General features: G+C 35.9%; 2 protein-coding genes across 3 annotated transcripts; one reads left to right on the top strand and one right to left on the bottom strand.

Annotated features, from left to right (window-relative positions):
* The first annotated feature begins 1961 nt into the window (after positions 1-1961).
* LOC137715973 (peter Pan-like protein) lies at positions 1962-4183 on the top strand. Of its 2 annotated transcripts, none has more exons than XM_068455352.1 (8): positions 1962-2076; positions 2190-2269; positions 2393-2569; positions 2719-2949; positions 3117-3209; positions 3288-3475; positions 3597-3790; positions 3907-4183. In XM_068455352.1, the coding sequence occupies exons 2-8, from the start codon at positions 2252-2254 to the stop codon at positions 4032-4034; spliced, it is 1029 nt and encodes a 342-aa protein (XP_068311453.1). In that variant the 5' UTR covers positions 1962-2076; positions 2190-2251; the 3' UTR covers positions 4035-4183. The 2 variants fall into 2 exon arrangements, with proteins under 2 accessions (XP_068311453.1, XP_068311452.1); XM_068455351.1 differs by having other exon boundaries at positions 2390-2569.
* Positions 4184-4277: 94 nt separating this feature from the next.
* Positions 4278-5407, bottom strand: LOC137715974 (mitochondrial zinc maintenance protein 1, mitochondrial-like). Its single transcript, XM_068455353.1, has 2 exons — positions 5035-5407; positions 4278-4543 (listed from the first exon to the last, which is right to left on the bottom strand). The coding sequence occupies exons 1-2, from the start codon at positions 5273-5275 to the stop codon at positions 4467-4469; spliced, it is 318 nt and encodes a 105-aa protein (XP_068311454.1). The 5' UTR covers positions 5276-5407; the 3' UTR covers positions 4278-4466.
* Positions 5408-14143: the final 8736 nt, after the last annotated feature.

The following is a 14143-nucleotide window of genomic DNA, read 5'->3' as shown; positions in this document are numbered from 1 at the left end:
TTTCTAGTATTTTAACTGTTAAATTCATCGTATCTATGATCAAAATTAAAGAAAGAAAAACTTCAGAACAAAGAATTAGAATAGTACTTGAGAGCATAACAGAATGTTCGTAGATTAATTTAGACTACAAGAAGTTAGATTGATTAATATGAAAACAAATAAAGGTAAATATTCAAAGGGATTTAAATTTTAGCAGCCACATAAAGTGAGGTTACGGAGATTATGTTGAATATAAAGTTCTAATAGTATATGGTTAAGTTGGGACAATATCTATGTAGTTAGGAGTATATTATTGATCCGTCTCTCTAAATATCTGATTGGTTTAGTTCAAATGAATCAGAACAATTAGTCTTATTTCACGTGGATAAATTAATTTAGATCTTTCATAAAAAATGTTTTGTTCTACGTATCATTATCACACTCCCTATCATTACATTTTTCTCTTTTTCCTCATGATAGCTAAAGCTTGAGCCAAACCCTTTTCTTCCATCAACTTCCCTCGTCTATTTAGTTTCCTTTGGCACTTGGTATCGATTATCTTTTCATATCACATGCAGATGAGTACTTTTTTGGTTGGATTGTTGCAACGATACACTGCGTTATTAATGTGCTCATGTAATAAACGTTACATTGTATTAATGTACTCATGTTATAAAACATGTTATCACCGGATTTAAAATTTCTCAAATAAATGTACCATGTCGATTTCATTATTAGTGACAATATGAAGACCCATTTAATTAAAATGGTCCATGAGATTGATATAACTCTTTATTTTGGTCTCTGACAATAAAATTTATAGAAGTGATCATTGAGTTTGTCTACCAAAAACCATTTTGGTCATTCCGTAAATATCTGCTAATATTCTCGTTAGATTGTCAAGTGAACAAGCACGTAACCACATTTTTAAGCGAATTTTTTGTCAAACCAATCTCTCTATTTAATGAGGATATTGACATATTTTTTATGGAATAACCAAAATGATTTACAATGGACAAACTCAGGGATCACTTCTATCAGTTTTCATTGTTAGAGACCAAAGCAAATAGTTACGCCAATCTCACATACTATTTTGTCTAAAAACCACAATATAAAAGTTAGATTAAATTGTAGTAATTGTCCCTCAACTTTAATCAAATTGGAGCAATGATCCATCAACTAAAAATCCATTACCATTGGTCCCTTAACTTATCAAAATGTATAGCTATGGTCTTTTTCGTCAACTTCGTCGAAATTTTGTCAAAATGAGTTATGTTGGAAAAACCATTACTACAATTGGGGTCCCTCAACTCATTAAAACATGTAGCTATGGTTTTTTTCATTAAATTTGTCAGAATTTTGTCAAAATGACTTATATTGGAATGACCATTGCTACAATTGGGTTAAAGTTGACAGACCATTACTCCAATTGGATTAAAATTGAGGACCATTTCTCCAATTGGATTAAAATTGAGAGACCATAGCTGCACGTTTTGATGAGTTGAGGAACCAATAGTAATGAATTTTATGTTGAGGGATCATTTCTCCAATTGGATCAAAATTAAAAGACCATTGCTACAATTTACTCTAAAAATTAAGCACAAAATTCTAATTCCTCTCAGGCCACTCCAAGGGATTTAAGACCTAGGATTGAATTAAAGGGAAACTAATGAAAATGATATGAAAACTTTGAGTTTTAACGATAATGACAAAATAAAGGGTAAAGTAAATAGTATCAAGATTGATTTTTTAGTGTAAAAATGTAATGTAATTTTTCATTAAAAAGAACAGTACCTGAAACTTTTCGTTAAAGTTCTCTTAAATTAAAAGGCAAGCCACATCACTTTTTGTGGGACCAAACTTGGGGTTGCTGACATTATAGGCCGAAGCAGCCCAACCAAACCCAACGCTCCTAAGGTACCCAACGACGTCGTTGCATCTTGATTTCCTTAGTATGATTCAACGGTTCGGATGCGCCTAATAAACAACCTAATTTGCCTCGCGCGTCCTCGTCGCTGTTTCTCCTCAGTCATCACCTTCCTTCGTCTAAAACCTCACACGGAGACCGAGCTCCCCCAAAACCCTAAACGTCCAAAGGTAATTTTGTTTAATTTTTCAATTAGTTCTAATTATCTGACGAATCCCTAGCATAAATTCACTCTCTCTGTGCTCTAAATGCGTATAATTATTTTTGTTTTAATTTTTTGCAGTATTAATCACAAAGATACGAAGCTGAAATTGCAAACGCTGAAACTCAATATTCTTGAAATCCATGGCTCGCTTCAAAAATGTAAGCTTGAAATTTTGAGGTTCTGTTTGGATGTCGAGAAAATTGAATGAAATAGGGTTTTTTTTGTTAATTTTCTCGGAAACGTAGTTGATTGTTGTGTTTTTGAAAATTTGAAAACAGAAGAAGAAGGTGTTTGTGAAGCCGGTTTCGACGAAGAAGCAGGCTAATGTGGACCATATCACAGGGGATAAAATCCCAAGGAGCTTTGTGTTTTCCAGATGCAAGTTGCCTGGTCCTCTGAGGCAGCTTCAAGCTGATTTGAGGAAGCTCATGCTTCCCTACACTGCCCTTAAGCTTAAGGTATGCAAATATTTGTTCCGTCTTTATATATATTTCGCAATGCTTTATGATATTTGATTTGTTTAAATTTCAATTGATTTGAAGAGCTGATGAAAATGAGAAGTAAGAATGAAGTAAAGAGCTGAGCTTTTTCCGCAATGTTTTTGCAGGAGAAGAGGCGGAACAATCTTAGAGACTTTTTGAATGTGGCCGGGCCTATGGGGGTTACACATTTCCTCATGTTGTCGAAAACTCCAACTGCACCATACCTTAGGGTTGCGAGGACACCTCAAGGCCCAACGCTTACATTTAAGATACAGGAGTACTCTTTGGCGGTTGATATTGCGCGGTCTCAAAAGCGTCCTAGATGCCCGGCAGATCTTTTTAAGAATGCCCCCTTGGTAATCTTACATGTCTATCACAATATGCAAGAAAGAAAAGTAGACTGAAATGCCCCTTTATCTCTTTCATTCTCGAACGGCTGCTTAGGCAAATTCATCTTGTTTAAGGTTTCACGAAAAGGATATCATAAAATGGGTTCTAACAAACAGTGGTTTTTATTTCATAGATTGTTCTTTCTGGTTTTGGGACTGGAGAGCAACATTTGAAGCTCACAACGATACTGTTTCAGAACATCTTTCCAGCCATTGATGTTAACACTGTAAGTTCACGAAATGATACCAACCAGTTGTCAGATTTATGTTCCCCGCTGAGTGTGGTCTTGCTGTGAATGTTTCAGGTGAAACTTTCTTCATGCCAAAGAATAGTGTTGCTTAATTACAACAAGGACACAAAACTGATTGATTTCCGGCATTACTCCATAAGATTACAGCCTGTGGGTGTCTCCCAGAGATTAAGAAGATTTGTTCAGAACCATCAAGTCCCTGATCTAAGAAATCTTCAAGACGTGAGTGACTTTGTCACAAAGTAAGCCTCCCCCCCAATTTCCTTTCCCCTGCTCTCTCTAATTTTTTAGTTATTTAGTTTTCTATTATTGGGTTTGCATTTTGAAAGTGGATTAAACTTGATCTTTTATCTTATTCCGAAGGGCTGGTTACGGATCAGAGAGTGAAGCAGATGATGAGGCAGCGACCGTGACTTTGGCTAATGATCTAGGTAGGGTTAATCGGGCTTCCTCTAAAAGTGCCGTCAAGCTTCAAGAGATAGGACCCAGAATGACTCTTCAACTCATGAAGATTGAGGAAGGTTTGTGCACCGGTGGAGTCATCTTCAGTGAATATGGTACGTTAATCTTATCCTGTCGTACATTTCTTGTGATTTTGACAGAGTCTGCACTATGACATTATGATTAAGAGAAGACGAGTGACAATTATATGCTTATCCTTTTCTTTGATTAGGAAATGGCGATGGGAAGAAAAAGGAAGACAAACATGAAGATGAGGAAAACGATGATGAAGATGAAGAAATTGATGATGAAGATGAGGAAAATGATGAAGAAGATGGTGAAGATATCGACGAAGACTAACAATTTCAGAAGCTGTCTTTCCTGCTATACGTTGATATTCCGTTTGTAATCGTCAACAATTTGAGTGTTTGCAGTCTATTAAAAGACTGAAATTTTGATGCACCCATCAATACATATGTTTTGAGGATCCAATCACTTCACATTTCTTCTTTCATTTGCAAGTGCATTGTTTGCTTTCTGCAATTTAGTCTTTTTGATTGGTTCAACTCATTTGATGGATTGGCAAGGATGAAAATCCAAAACTGCGCACAAAGAATACCGGTTACAAATTTAATCGAAAACGACCAAAATTTTTTCAACAAGAATGGTTCAACTTAACTTAATTCTTGAAAACTTGGTAGCAATCAAATGGAACAAAACCCCCAAAAGCACCTGAACCCTCAAAAAACCAGTAAGCACGCCGCCATAAACTTGCAGAAACCATTGCTCGAGTCAAGACTTGGTGCGAAGAAGCTCTTCGGAAGGAACCTCAAGTGTTGCTCCCGCATGATCTTTATCCGGCTTCACTTCTGCAAAATTCAATCAGAGTTTGAACGTCAAACAAATCTCTTTGGAATGCTGTTGATGACAGAAGCAGACGCATTATGTACAACTCACCAATCTCAACATCCCGGTCTCTGTCGCGGTATCCCAAGTCAAGCACGCGATCTGGCATGTGAAAAACTAGTATGCGAGAAAGGTAGCGTGAATGACTTGAGATACCGCTGTAATGACATCGGGTGTAGCGACATTTCTCTCCTCAATCATTCCTTACACTAACTTACTAATGCCATTTTATTGGAGCTTCAGTGAAGCAAAAAGCAAATCAGATTTCGGCACCACAACAAAAACCAATCACTGAAATTTAACAGAAAATGCACACAAAAGCAGCCCACACAAGCATTTTAACAAACACATTCAAGGCACTCAAACGCCATCGATTCTTCTCCAACACGTACTTCCCACAACTTCAACAACGGAACGGATTTACGAGAGAGATGAATTGGAAGTGAAGATTTACCGTAACCGCCGCGGGAATTGAGCTTGGCCTGGACGATCATTTCGCTGATGAAACGGCAGGCCTCGCCTGCCTGTTCCAGGAGACTCTTGATCTCCGCGTCTGACGTCACGTGCCTGCTCTCTTCGAACTTCTTGCGGACCTCCGCCGCCGCGCCGTTCAGCATCGTCACGTCTCCGGCGAACGACTTCCGCGTCGCTCGTAGCAAAGCTTTGTACGCGTTCAGTACTTGTGCTCTCGCCATCTCAGACTCTCAGCTCCGCCCCTCTCAGTCCTCTCTCCCTGCCGTCGGGCCGTCTTTTGCTCTACTCGTACTTTCTCCAAGCACGATGTCGTTTTTGTCAACTTTTACTTTTCTTTTCTTTCAAATTTAGTTAATGTGATGGGCTATTTCAGTGAAGCTGCTTTCCTTTTGGGCCGGCCGGCAAGTGTTAGTATGTACGGTCCATTTAATTTTTTTATTAATATGAGAGGGATCGCACCACCTATTGTTGGCAGACGTATCTTACATTTACCTTCTGTAACATTAGTGAGTTAGACAAATAGTTAAATTTTAATTAACCATCAAATACGTTTTATATTTCTTCATTATAAAAAGACAAGAGTTTACAGCTCGTCGTATACTCAAACTGACCAAATTTTTAACTGGTAATTTTTTAGCATTGTTATAACACTCGTATCTGGATTGAGTATGTTATGGAACATTGCCAATTAGTTTTTAGGGTATACCCGGTATAGTGGCTCACATTCTAACGTTGAAGAGTAATGTTATCAAAACCGCTTATAACAACGTTGGCAAAAATATAAAAGCATCTCCAATGGGAACCCTAAATGGAGTTCCTACAACAGCATAGTCCTCACATTTAGAGACAAAAGGCTACCAATGAGTCAGAATAGAAGTCTTCAAAGTATCTCAATATATGAACTTGACGGATACCTTAAAGAAATCCTCAAATGCGAGGACTGTATGTATAGACTCAAAGAGTAGGCCCATTGTTGATTTCAAGTGGGAAACAACCCCACCCACATGAGAATGCCTTATATTTTCGGAATTTTTGTCTTTTTGAGAATGCTATACAATAGCTTTTCTTTTTAGTGTTTTATATTTTTCTGTAGTTTTTCTCTTCCAAACATAGAAATAACTTTTTGGTTTTTATCAACGACCACAATACTCCAACGAAATATTCCCTCAAAGTTATCCAAAAGCTAGAAGACATAGGTGATGACTATGCACGGTTCTAACTTTCTAACTTTTGTTTGACCAAAAGGAAGAAGGGACTCAAGAAAGCAGAACAGTCAGCCACGTGTGCGGGCAAAGATTGTGACCGATCTTCATGTAACCTTACGTTGCCTTCATTCCCTACAAGCTCAGACCACATCGAAAACAAACGCCAATAGGAGTCCCAATAATGACATCAATTTATATCGTATTGGTACACCGTTATTCTAGTTTATCCAAATTGAAAGGGATCATTTCCGGATTCCTTCTATCAAATCCACAAAGATCATAAATCTGGACCTTTGAAATTTGATCAAACGGCTACAAACAGGAGTTCACTTTAAAAATTATAGTAACTTTAGCCGTTGGATCAACTTTCAAAGGCTCGGATTTGTGGCCTTGGTGGAAGGGATCCGGAGATGATCCCTTTCCTATCTGAATATCGTCACGTTTCATTACAGAAGGATCCTTTCCTGATCCTTTCCACCAAATCCACAAAGACCACAAATCCGGGTCTTTGAAATTTGATCAAACGGCAACAAACAGGGGTTCACTTTAAAAGTTATAATAACTTTAACCGTTGGATCAAATTTCAAAGCTCCGGATTTATGGCCTTGGTGGACTTGGTGGAAGGGATCCAGAGAGGTTCCCTTTCCTATCCGAATATTGTCACGTTTCGTTACAGTTGTATTTCAATTTTTGTTGGTGACGGTGCAAATGACGTTGGCATGCTTCAAGAAGCTGATATTAGAGTTGGCATTAGTGGTGTTGAAGGGATGCTGCTAACTTTATTTTCTCTTTGTAATGATCGGACGATTACGAGGTTTTTACGAATTTCAAGATACAAACTCGGAATTATCGCACTTCTGAAAGCGAGATATATAATATATACAATACATATATATATATATATATATATATATTATATTCATGTTCTAGAAAATGTTTGTGGGCTTGGGCATGAGTTTGGGATGCGTCTCCCTGCGCCTAAACCATTAATTTTATTTTATTTTTTAGTTTTTGTTTTTTCCCATACCACAACACCAAACTATCATCTTCATGTTCTAGAAAATGTGTTTTTGATGAAAATTTTCTTATAATCCATGTCAAAAAATCTGAAAACAAGGATATAAATCTTAATCTAAAGGAATTTCAATCTAAATAAAGTAATGTAGGAAGAAAAAAATATTCAATGGAAAAGAAAAAAGGTGAAAAAAATAGAAAAGGATACGATCGGTACTTTGGTACTGATCCTTTTCACTAGTAGTTGCTAGTATGTTAGCGACAGTATTGCTAGTATGTAACGACAATACATGAACTAAGTCGCTAGTTACATACCGATCCACCCATTTTCATTTTTTTTCTTTTTCAGTTTTTTTTTCTTTTATTTCTCTTACCATAACAACAAACTATAATTTTCATGTTCTTCAAAATATATTTTTCTGTACACAACCTATTATAATTCATATTTAAACACTTGAAATCAACGATTTAAAACCTATATTTAAAGATATTTTTTGTAATTTTCAACTTTAAGAATCAATAAAAAATAGTTTTGAGACCTAATAAACGGTAGGATCACGTCTAAACATCTTGCAACATTTTCCTTAACTCCGAGACAAAATATTTTTTAAAGCTAAAAATTTCAATTTTTTCCGTAACAATTTTCCAATCGATTTTAAGAAATTTTACAACATTCGTTGTAATCCAAGGTTCGAGTTTGGGATGCGTCTCCCTGCGCCTAAACCATTAATTTTATTTTATTTTTTAGTTTTTGTTTTTTCCCATACCACAACACCAAACTATCATCTTCATGTTCTAGAAAATGTGTTTTTGATGAAAATTTTCTTATAATCCATGTCAAAAAATCTGAAAACAAGGATATAAATCTTAATCTAAAGGAATTTCAATCTAAATAAAGTAATGTAGGAAGAAAAAAATATTCAATGGAAAAAGAAAAAAGGTGAAAAAAATAGAAAAGGATACGATCGGTACTTTGGTACTGATCCTTTTCACTAGTAGTTGCTAGTACGTTAGCGACAGTATTGCTAGTATGTAACGACAATACATGAACTAAGTCGCTAGTTACATACCGATCCACCCATTTTCATTTTTTTTCTTTTTCAGTTTTTTTTTCTTTTATTTCTCTTACCATAACAACAAACTATAATTTTCATGTTCTTCAAAATATATTTTTCTGTACAAAACCTATTATAATTCATATTTAAACACTTGAAATCAACGATTTAAAACCTATATTTAAAGATATTTTTTGTAATTTTCAACTTTAAGAATCAATAAAAAATAGTTTTGAGACCTAATAAACGGTAGGATCACGTCTAAACATCTTGCAACATTTTCCTTAACTCCGAGACAAAATATTTTTTAAAGCTAAAAATTTCAATTTTTTCCGTAACAATTTTCCAATCAATTTTAAGAAATTTTACAACATTCGTTGTAATCCAAGGTTCGAGTTTGGGATGCGTCTCCCTGCGCCTAAACCATTAATTTTATTTTATTTTTTAGTTTTTGTTTTTTCCCATACCACAACACCAAACTATCATCTTCATGTTCTAGAAAATGTGTTTTTGATGAAAATTTTCTTATAATCCATGTCAAAAAATCTGAAAACAAGGATATAAATCTTAATCTAAAGGAATTTCAATCTAAATAAAGTAATGTAGGAAGAAAAAAATATTCAATGGAAAAGAAAAAAGGTGAAAAAAATAGAAAAGGATACGATCCGTACTTTGGTACTGATCCTTTTCACTAGTAGTTGCTAGTATGTTAGCGACAGTATTGCTAGTATGTAACGACAATACATGAACTAAGTCGCTAGTTACATACCGATCCACCCATTTTCATTTTTTTTCTTTTTCAGTTTTTTTTTCTTTTATTTCTCTTACCATAACAACAAACTATAATTTTCATGTTCTTCAAAATATATTTTTCTGTACAAAACCTATTATAATTCATATTTAAACACTTGAAATCAACGATTTAAAACTTATATTTAAAGATATTTTTTGTAATTTTCAACTTTAAGAATCAATAAAAAATAGTTTTGAGACCTAATAAACGGTAGGATCACGTCTAAACATCTTGCAACATTTTCCTTAACTCCGAGACAAAATATTTTTTAAAGCTAAAAATTTCAATTTTTTCCGTAACAATTTTCCAATCGATTTTAAGAAATTTTACAACATTCGTTGTAATCCAAGGTTCGAGTTTGGGATGCGTCTCCCTGCGCCTAAACCATTAATTTTATTTTATTTTTTACTTTTTGTTTTTTCCCATACCACAACACCAAACTATCATCTTCATGTTCTAGAAAATGTGTTTTTGATGAAAATTTTCTTATAATCCATGTCAAAAAATCTGAAAACAAGGATATAAATCTTCATCTAAAGGAATTTCAATCTAAATAAAGTAATGTAGGAAGAAAAAAATATTCAATGGAAAAAGAAAAAAGGTGAAAAAAATAGAAAAGGATACGATCGGTACTTTGGTACTGATCCTTTTCACTAGTAGTTGCTAGTATGTTAGCGACAGTATTGCTAGTATGTAACGACAATACATGAACTAAGTCGCTAGTTACATACCGATCCACCCATTTTCATTTTTTTTCTTTTTCAGTTTTTTTTTCTTTTATTTCTCTTACCATAACAACAAACTATAATTTTCATGTTCTTCAAAATATATTTTTCTGTACAAAACCTACTATAATTCATATTTAAACACTTGAAATCAACGATTTAAAACCTATATTTAAAGATATTTTTTGTAATTTTCAACTTTAAGAATCAATAAAAAATAGTTTTGAGACCTAATAAACGGTAGGATCACGTCTAAACATCTTGCAACATTTTCCTTAACTCCGAGACAAAATATTTTTTAAAGCTAAAAATTTCAATTTTTTCCGTAACAATTTTCCAATCGATTTTAAGAAATTTTACAACATTCGTTGTAATCCAAGGTTCGAGTTTGGGATGCGTCTCCCTGCGCCTAAACCATTAATTTTATTTTATTTTTTAGTTTTTGTTTTTTCCCATACCACAACACCAAACTATCATCTTCATGTTCTAGAAAATGTGTTTTTGATGAAAATTTTCTTATAATCCATGTCAAAAAATCTGAAAACAAGGATATAAATCTTAATCTAAAGGAATTTCAATCTAAATAAAGTAATGTAGGAAGAAAAAAATATTCAATGGAAAAAGAAAAAAGGTGAAAAAAATAGAAAAGGATACGATCGGTACTTTGGTACTGATCCTTTTCACTAGTAGTTGCTAGTACGTTAGCGACAGTATTGCTAGTATGTAACGACAATACATGAACTAAGTCGCTAGTTACATACCGATCCACCCATTTTCATTTTTTTTCTTTTTCAGTTTTTTTTTCTTTTATTTCTCTTACCATAACAACAAACTATAATTTTCATGTTCTTCAAAATATATTTTTCTGTACAAAACCTATTATAATTCATATTTAAACACTTGAAATCAACGATTTAAAACCTATATTTAAAGATATTTTTTGTAATTTTCAACTTTAAGAATCAATAAAAAATAGTTTTGAGACCTAATAAACGGTAGGATCACGTCTAAACATCTTGCAACATTTTCCTTAACTCCGAGACAAAATATTTTTTAAAGCTAAAAATTTCAATTTTTTCCGTAACAATTTTCCAATCGATTTTAAGAAATTTTACAACATTCGTTGTAATCCAAGGTTCGAGTTTGGGATGCGTCTCCCTGCGCCTAAACCATTAATTTTATTTTATTTTTTAGTTTTTGTTTTTTCCCATACCACAACACCAAACTATCATCTTCATGTTCTAGAAAATGTGTTTTTGATGAAAATTTTCTTATAATCCATGTCAAAAAATCTGAAAACAAGGATATAAATCTTAATCTAAAGGAATTTCAATCTAAATAAAGTAATGTAGGAAGAAAAAAATATTCAATGGAAAAAGAAAAAAGGTGAAAAAAATAGAAAAGGATACGATCGGTACTTTGGTACTGATCCTTTTCACTAGTAGTTGCTAGTATGTTAGCGACAGTATTGCTAGTATGTAACGACAATACATGAACTAAGTCGCTAGTTACATACCGATCCACCCATTTTCATTTTTTTTCTTTTTCAGTTTTTTTTTCTTTTATTTCTCTTACCATAACAACAAACTATAATTTTCATGTTCTTCAAAATATATTTTTCTGTACAAAACCTATTATAATTCATATTTAAACACTTGAAATCAACGATTTAAAACCTATATTTAAAGATATTTTTTGTAATTTTTAACTTTAAGAATCAATAAAAAATAGTTTTGAGACCTAATAAACGGTAGGATCACGTCTAAACATCTTGCAACATTTTCCTTAACTCCGAGACAAAATATTTTTTAAAGCTAAAAATTTCAATTTTTTCCGTAACAATTTTCCAATCGATTTTAAGAAATTTTACAACATTCGTTGTAATCCAAGGTTAGAGTTATCTACTCGCATCACATATTTCCTAAAATTAATTTAGGACATTCCCAAGATTTCAGACACCTACAAATCTCTTTTGGGGGTCCCACTATTAGTTTTCATTATTATTATTTTTTTCTATTTTGAACTTTAAAAATTAATAAAAAATAATTTTGGGACCTAATAAAGGATAATGTCACAACCCGGCCCGGGGGGACCACTTCCCCGGCCCGCTCCACCACCGTAGCACGATATTTTCCGCTTTGGGCCCCGACCACGCCCTTACGGCTTTGTTTTTGGGAACTCACATGAGAACTTCCCGATAGGTCACCCATCCTGGGAATGCTCTTGCGCGCTACTCGCTTAACTTCAGAGTTCCTACAGAACCCGAAGCCGGTGAGCTCCCAAAAGGGCTCGTGCTAGGTAGGGATGAGAATATACATTTAAGGATCACTCCCCTAGGTGATGTGGGATGTCACAATCCACCCCCTTAGGGGCCTGATGTCCTCGTCGGCACACACGTGGCCAGGGTTAGACTCTGATACCAATTGTCACAACCCGGCCCGGGAGGGACCGCTTCCCGGGCCCACTCCACCACCGTAGCACGATATTGTCCGCTTTGGGCCCCGACCACGCCCTCACGGTTTTGTTTTTGTGAACTCACACGAGAACTTCCTGATGGGTCACCCATCCTGGGAATGCTCTCGCGCGCTACTCACTTAACTTCGGAGTTCCTACAGAACCCGAAGCCAATGAGCTCCCAAAAGGCCTCGTGCTAGGTAGGGATGGGAATATACATTTAAGGATCACTCCCAATGTTATTGTGACATCCCACATCACCCAGGGGAGTGATCCTTAAATGTATATTCCCATCCCTACCTAGCACGAGGCCTGTGTCACAATGTTATTGTGACATCCCACATCACCCAGGGGAATGATCCTTAAATATATATTCTCATCCCTACCTAGCACGAGGCCTTTTGCGAGCTCACTGGCTTCGGGTTCCGTAGGAACTCCGAAGTTAAGCGAGTAGCGCGCGAGAGCATTCCCAGGATGGGTGACCCATCGGGTAGTTCTCGTGTGAGTTCCCAAAAATAAAATCGTGAGGGCGTGGTCGGGGCCTAAAGCGGACAATATCGTGCTACGGTGGTGGAGCGGGCCTGGGAAGTGGTCCCCCCCGGGCCGGGTTATGGTAATAAAATGTAACGACCCGTCCCAAAAAATTATGGTTTTTATAATTTTAAAATGTGAAATTAAGAAAAATGCCCTTCGAGGCAAAGACATTGACTTTTGTTGACCGCCTTGTCTTGTCACGTAAGAATCATTTTCTTGCTGTATTTAGATAGTACTCGTCGCTACGAACGCATGGACGTGAGCAGAACGTAATTTAGAGCTATAATGAAGGAGTTATTAACGAACGACGTCGAGGACAAAATTGTCAATTGATTATTTTTTGGAATGCTCCAGATTTTTGGAGCAAAATCTGGAATGCCACATGTGTGGCCCGGATTAATGGAAAGTGGGAAATGGATGGTGGAGATGCAAAGGAAAGAAGATAAAGGAGGGTGGGTGCTACCCAGTCAGGAGAGAGGAGAAGAAAGGGAGACCAATGTGAGAAGAGAGAAATGAGGGGAAAGGAGAGGGAAGAGGTGCACCGGATCACCTTGATCCGTTTCCAACCAACCAACCTGATTCCTTGACCCAGTCATATCTCCTCCGTCCGACGTCTGTTTGAGGTGATTTCGGTGTCTATGGAAAGCTCTAGGCAAATCCAACGTCCCACTGGTGTTGGATTTTTAAATTTCTAACTAAAATTTACAGATCGAAGTCACAAAACCCACCGTTGTCCTGACGATTTTCTCCCTTTTAAAGTGATTCCGACAACGATTACCGTCGACACCACCACGAATGGACTCCCCTCAACCGCAGGAACAAAGTCCATGCATTGGTTGAGGTGTCGGAGCTTGTTTGGAGTCGAATCAAGAACCACCCATTTCTAGGGTTCTGACGGGTTTTAGTGAAATTTAGACTTTTCCCGACCAAATTGGCCTTAGTCACAGGTATGAAAGTTGTTCCTCTCATTAAGATCTTTATTCCTGTAAAATTTAGGAATTTTTGGAGTTGTTGGATTTTTGGGGGAGTCGGGGCTGCCGACCGCCACGCGCGACGGCGCGTGGGGGAAAAAACCTGAGGTCATTGCTTAGGTTTTTCGACGTGCCAGACTAAATCCGCCCTCCATTTTCCAAAATTTGACTGTTTCAAAATAGTTTCTTTATTAGCCTACTTTGTATGAAAACGCGTTTATATATTAGTACGTTGCATATTTACCTAAATGGTTTCGTTTCTACGCGAAATGCATTGCAAGGATTCTCGATGCTACGAGGCGGGTTCGACTGGCCACATGATTTGTGAGTGGGCATTT

Source organism: Pyrus communis, chromosome 14, assembly GCF_963583255.1.
Source record: "Pyrus communis chromosome 14, drPyrComm1.1, whole genome shotgun sequence".
Lineage (NCBI taxonomy): Eukaryota > Viridiplantae > Streptophyta > Magnoliopsida > Rosales > Rosaceae > Pyrus > Pyrus communis.
Note: the sequence above shows the minus strand (reverse complement) of the source record. Positions and strands in the feature narration are given on the sequence as shown.

Excerpts from the sequence above, each read along its gene's own strand:
- LOC137715973 (XM_068455351.1), top strand. Across the intron at positions 3,210-3,287 it reads CAGCCATTGATGTTAACACT|GTGAAACTTTCTTCATGCCA; the intron begins GTAAGTTCACGA and ends TGAATGTTTCAG. Across the intron at positions 3,791-3,906 it reads AGTCATCTTCAGTGAATATG|GAAATGGCGATGGGAAGAAA; the intron begins GTACGTTAATCT and ends TTCTTTGATTAG.
- LOC137715974 (XM_068455353.1), bottom strand. The coding sequence starts at position 5,275 with ATGGCGAGAGCACAAGTACTGAACGCGTACAAAGCTTTGCTACGAGCG. Across the intron at positions 4,544-5,034 it reads CAATTCCCGCGGCGGTTACG|AAGTGAAGCCGGATAAAGAT; the intron begins GTAAATCTTCAC and ends TGAATTTTGCAG.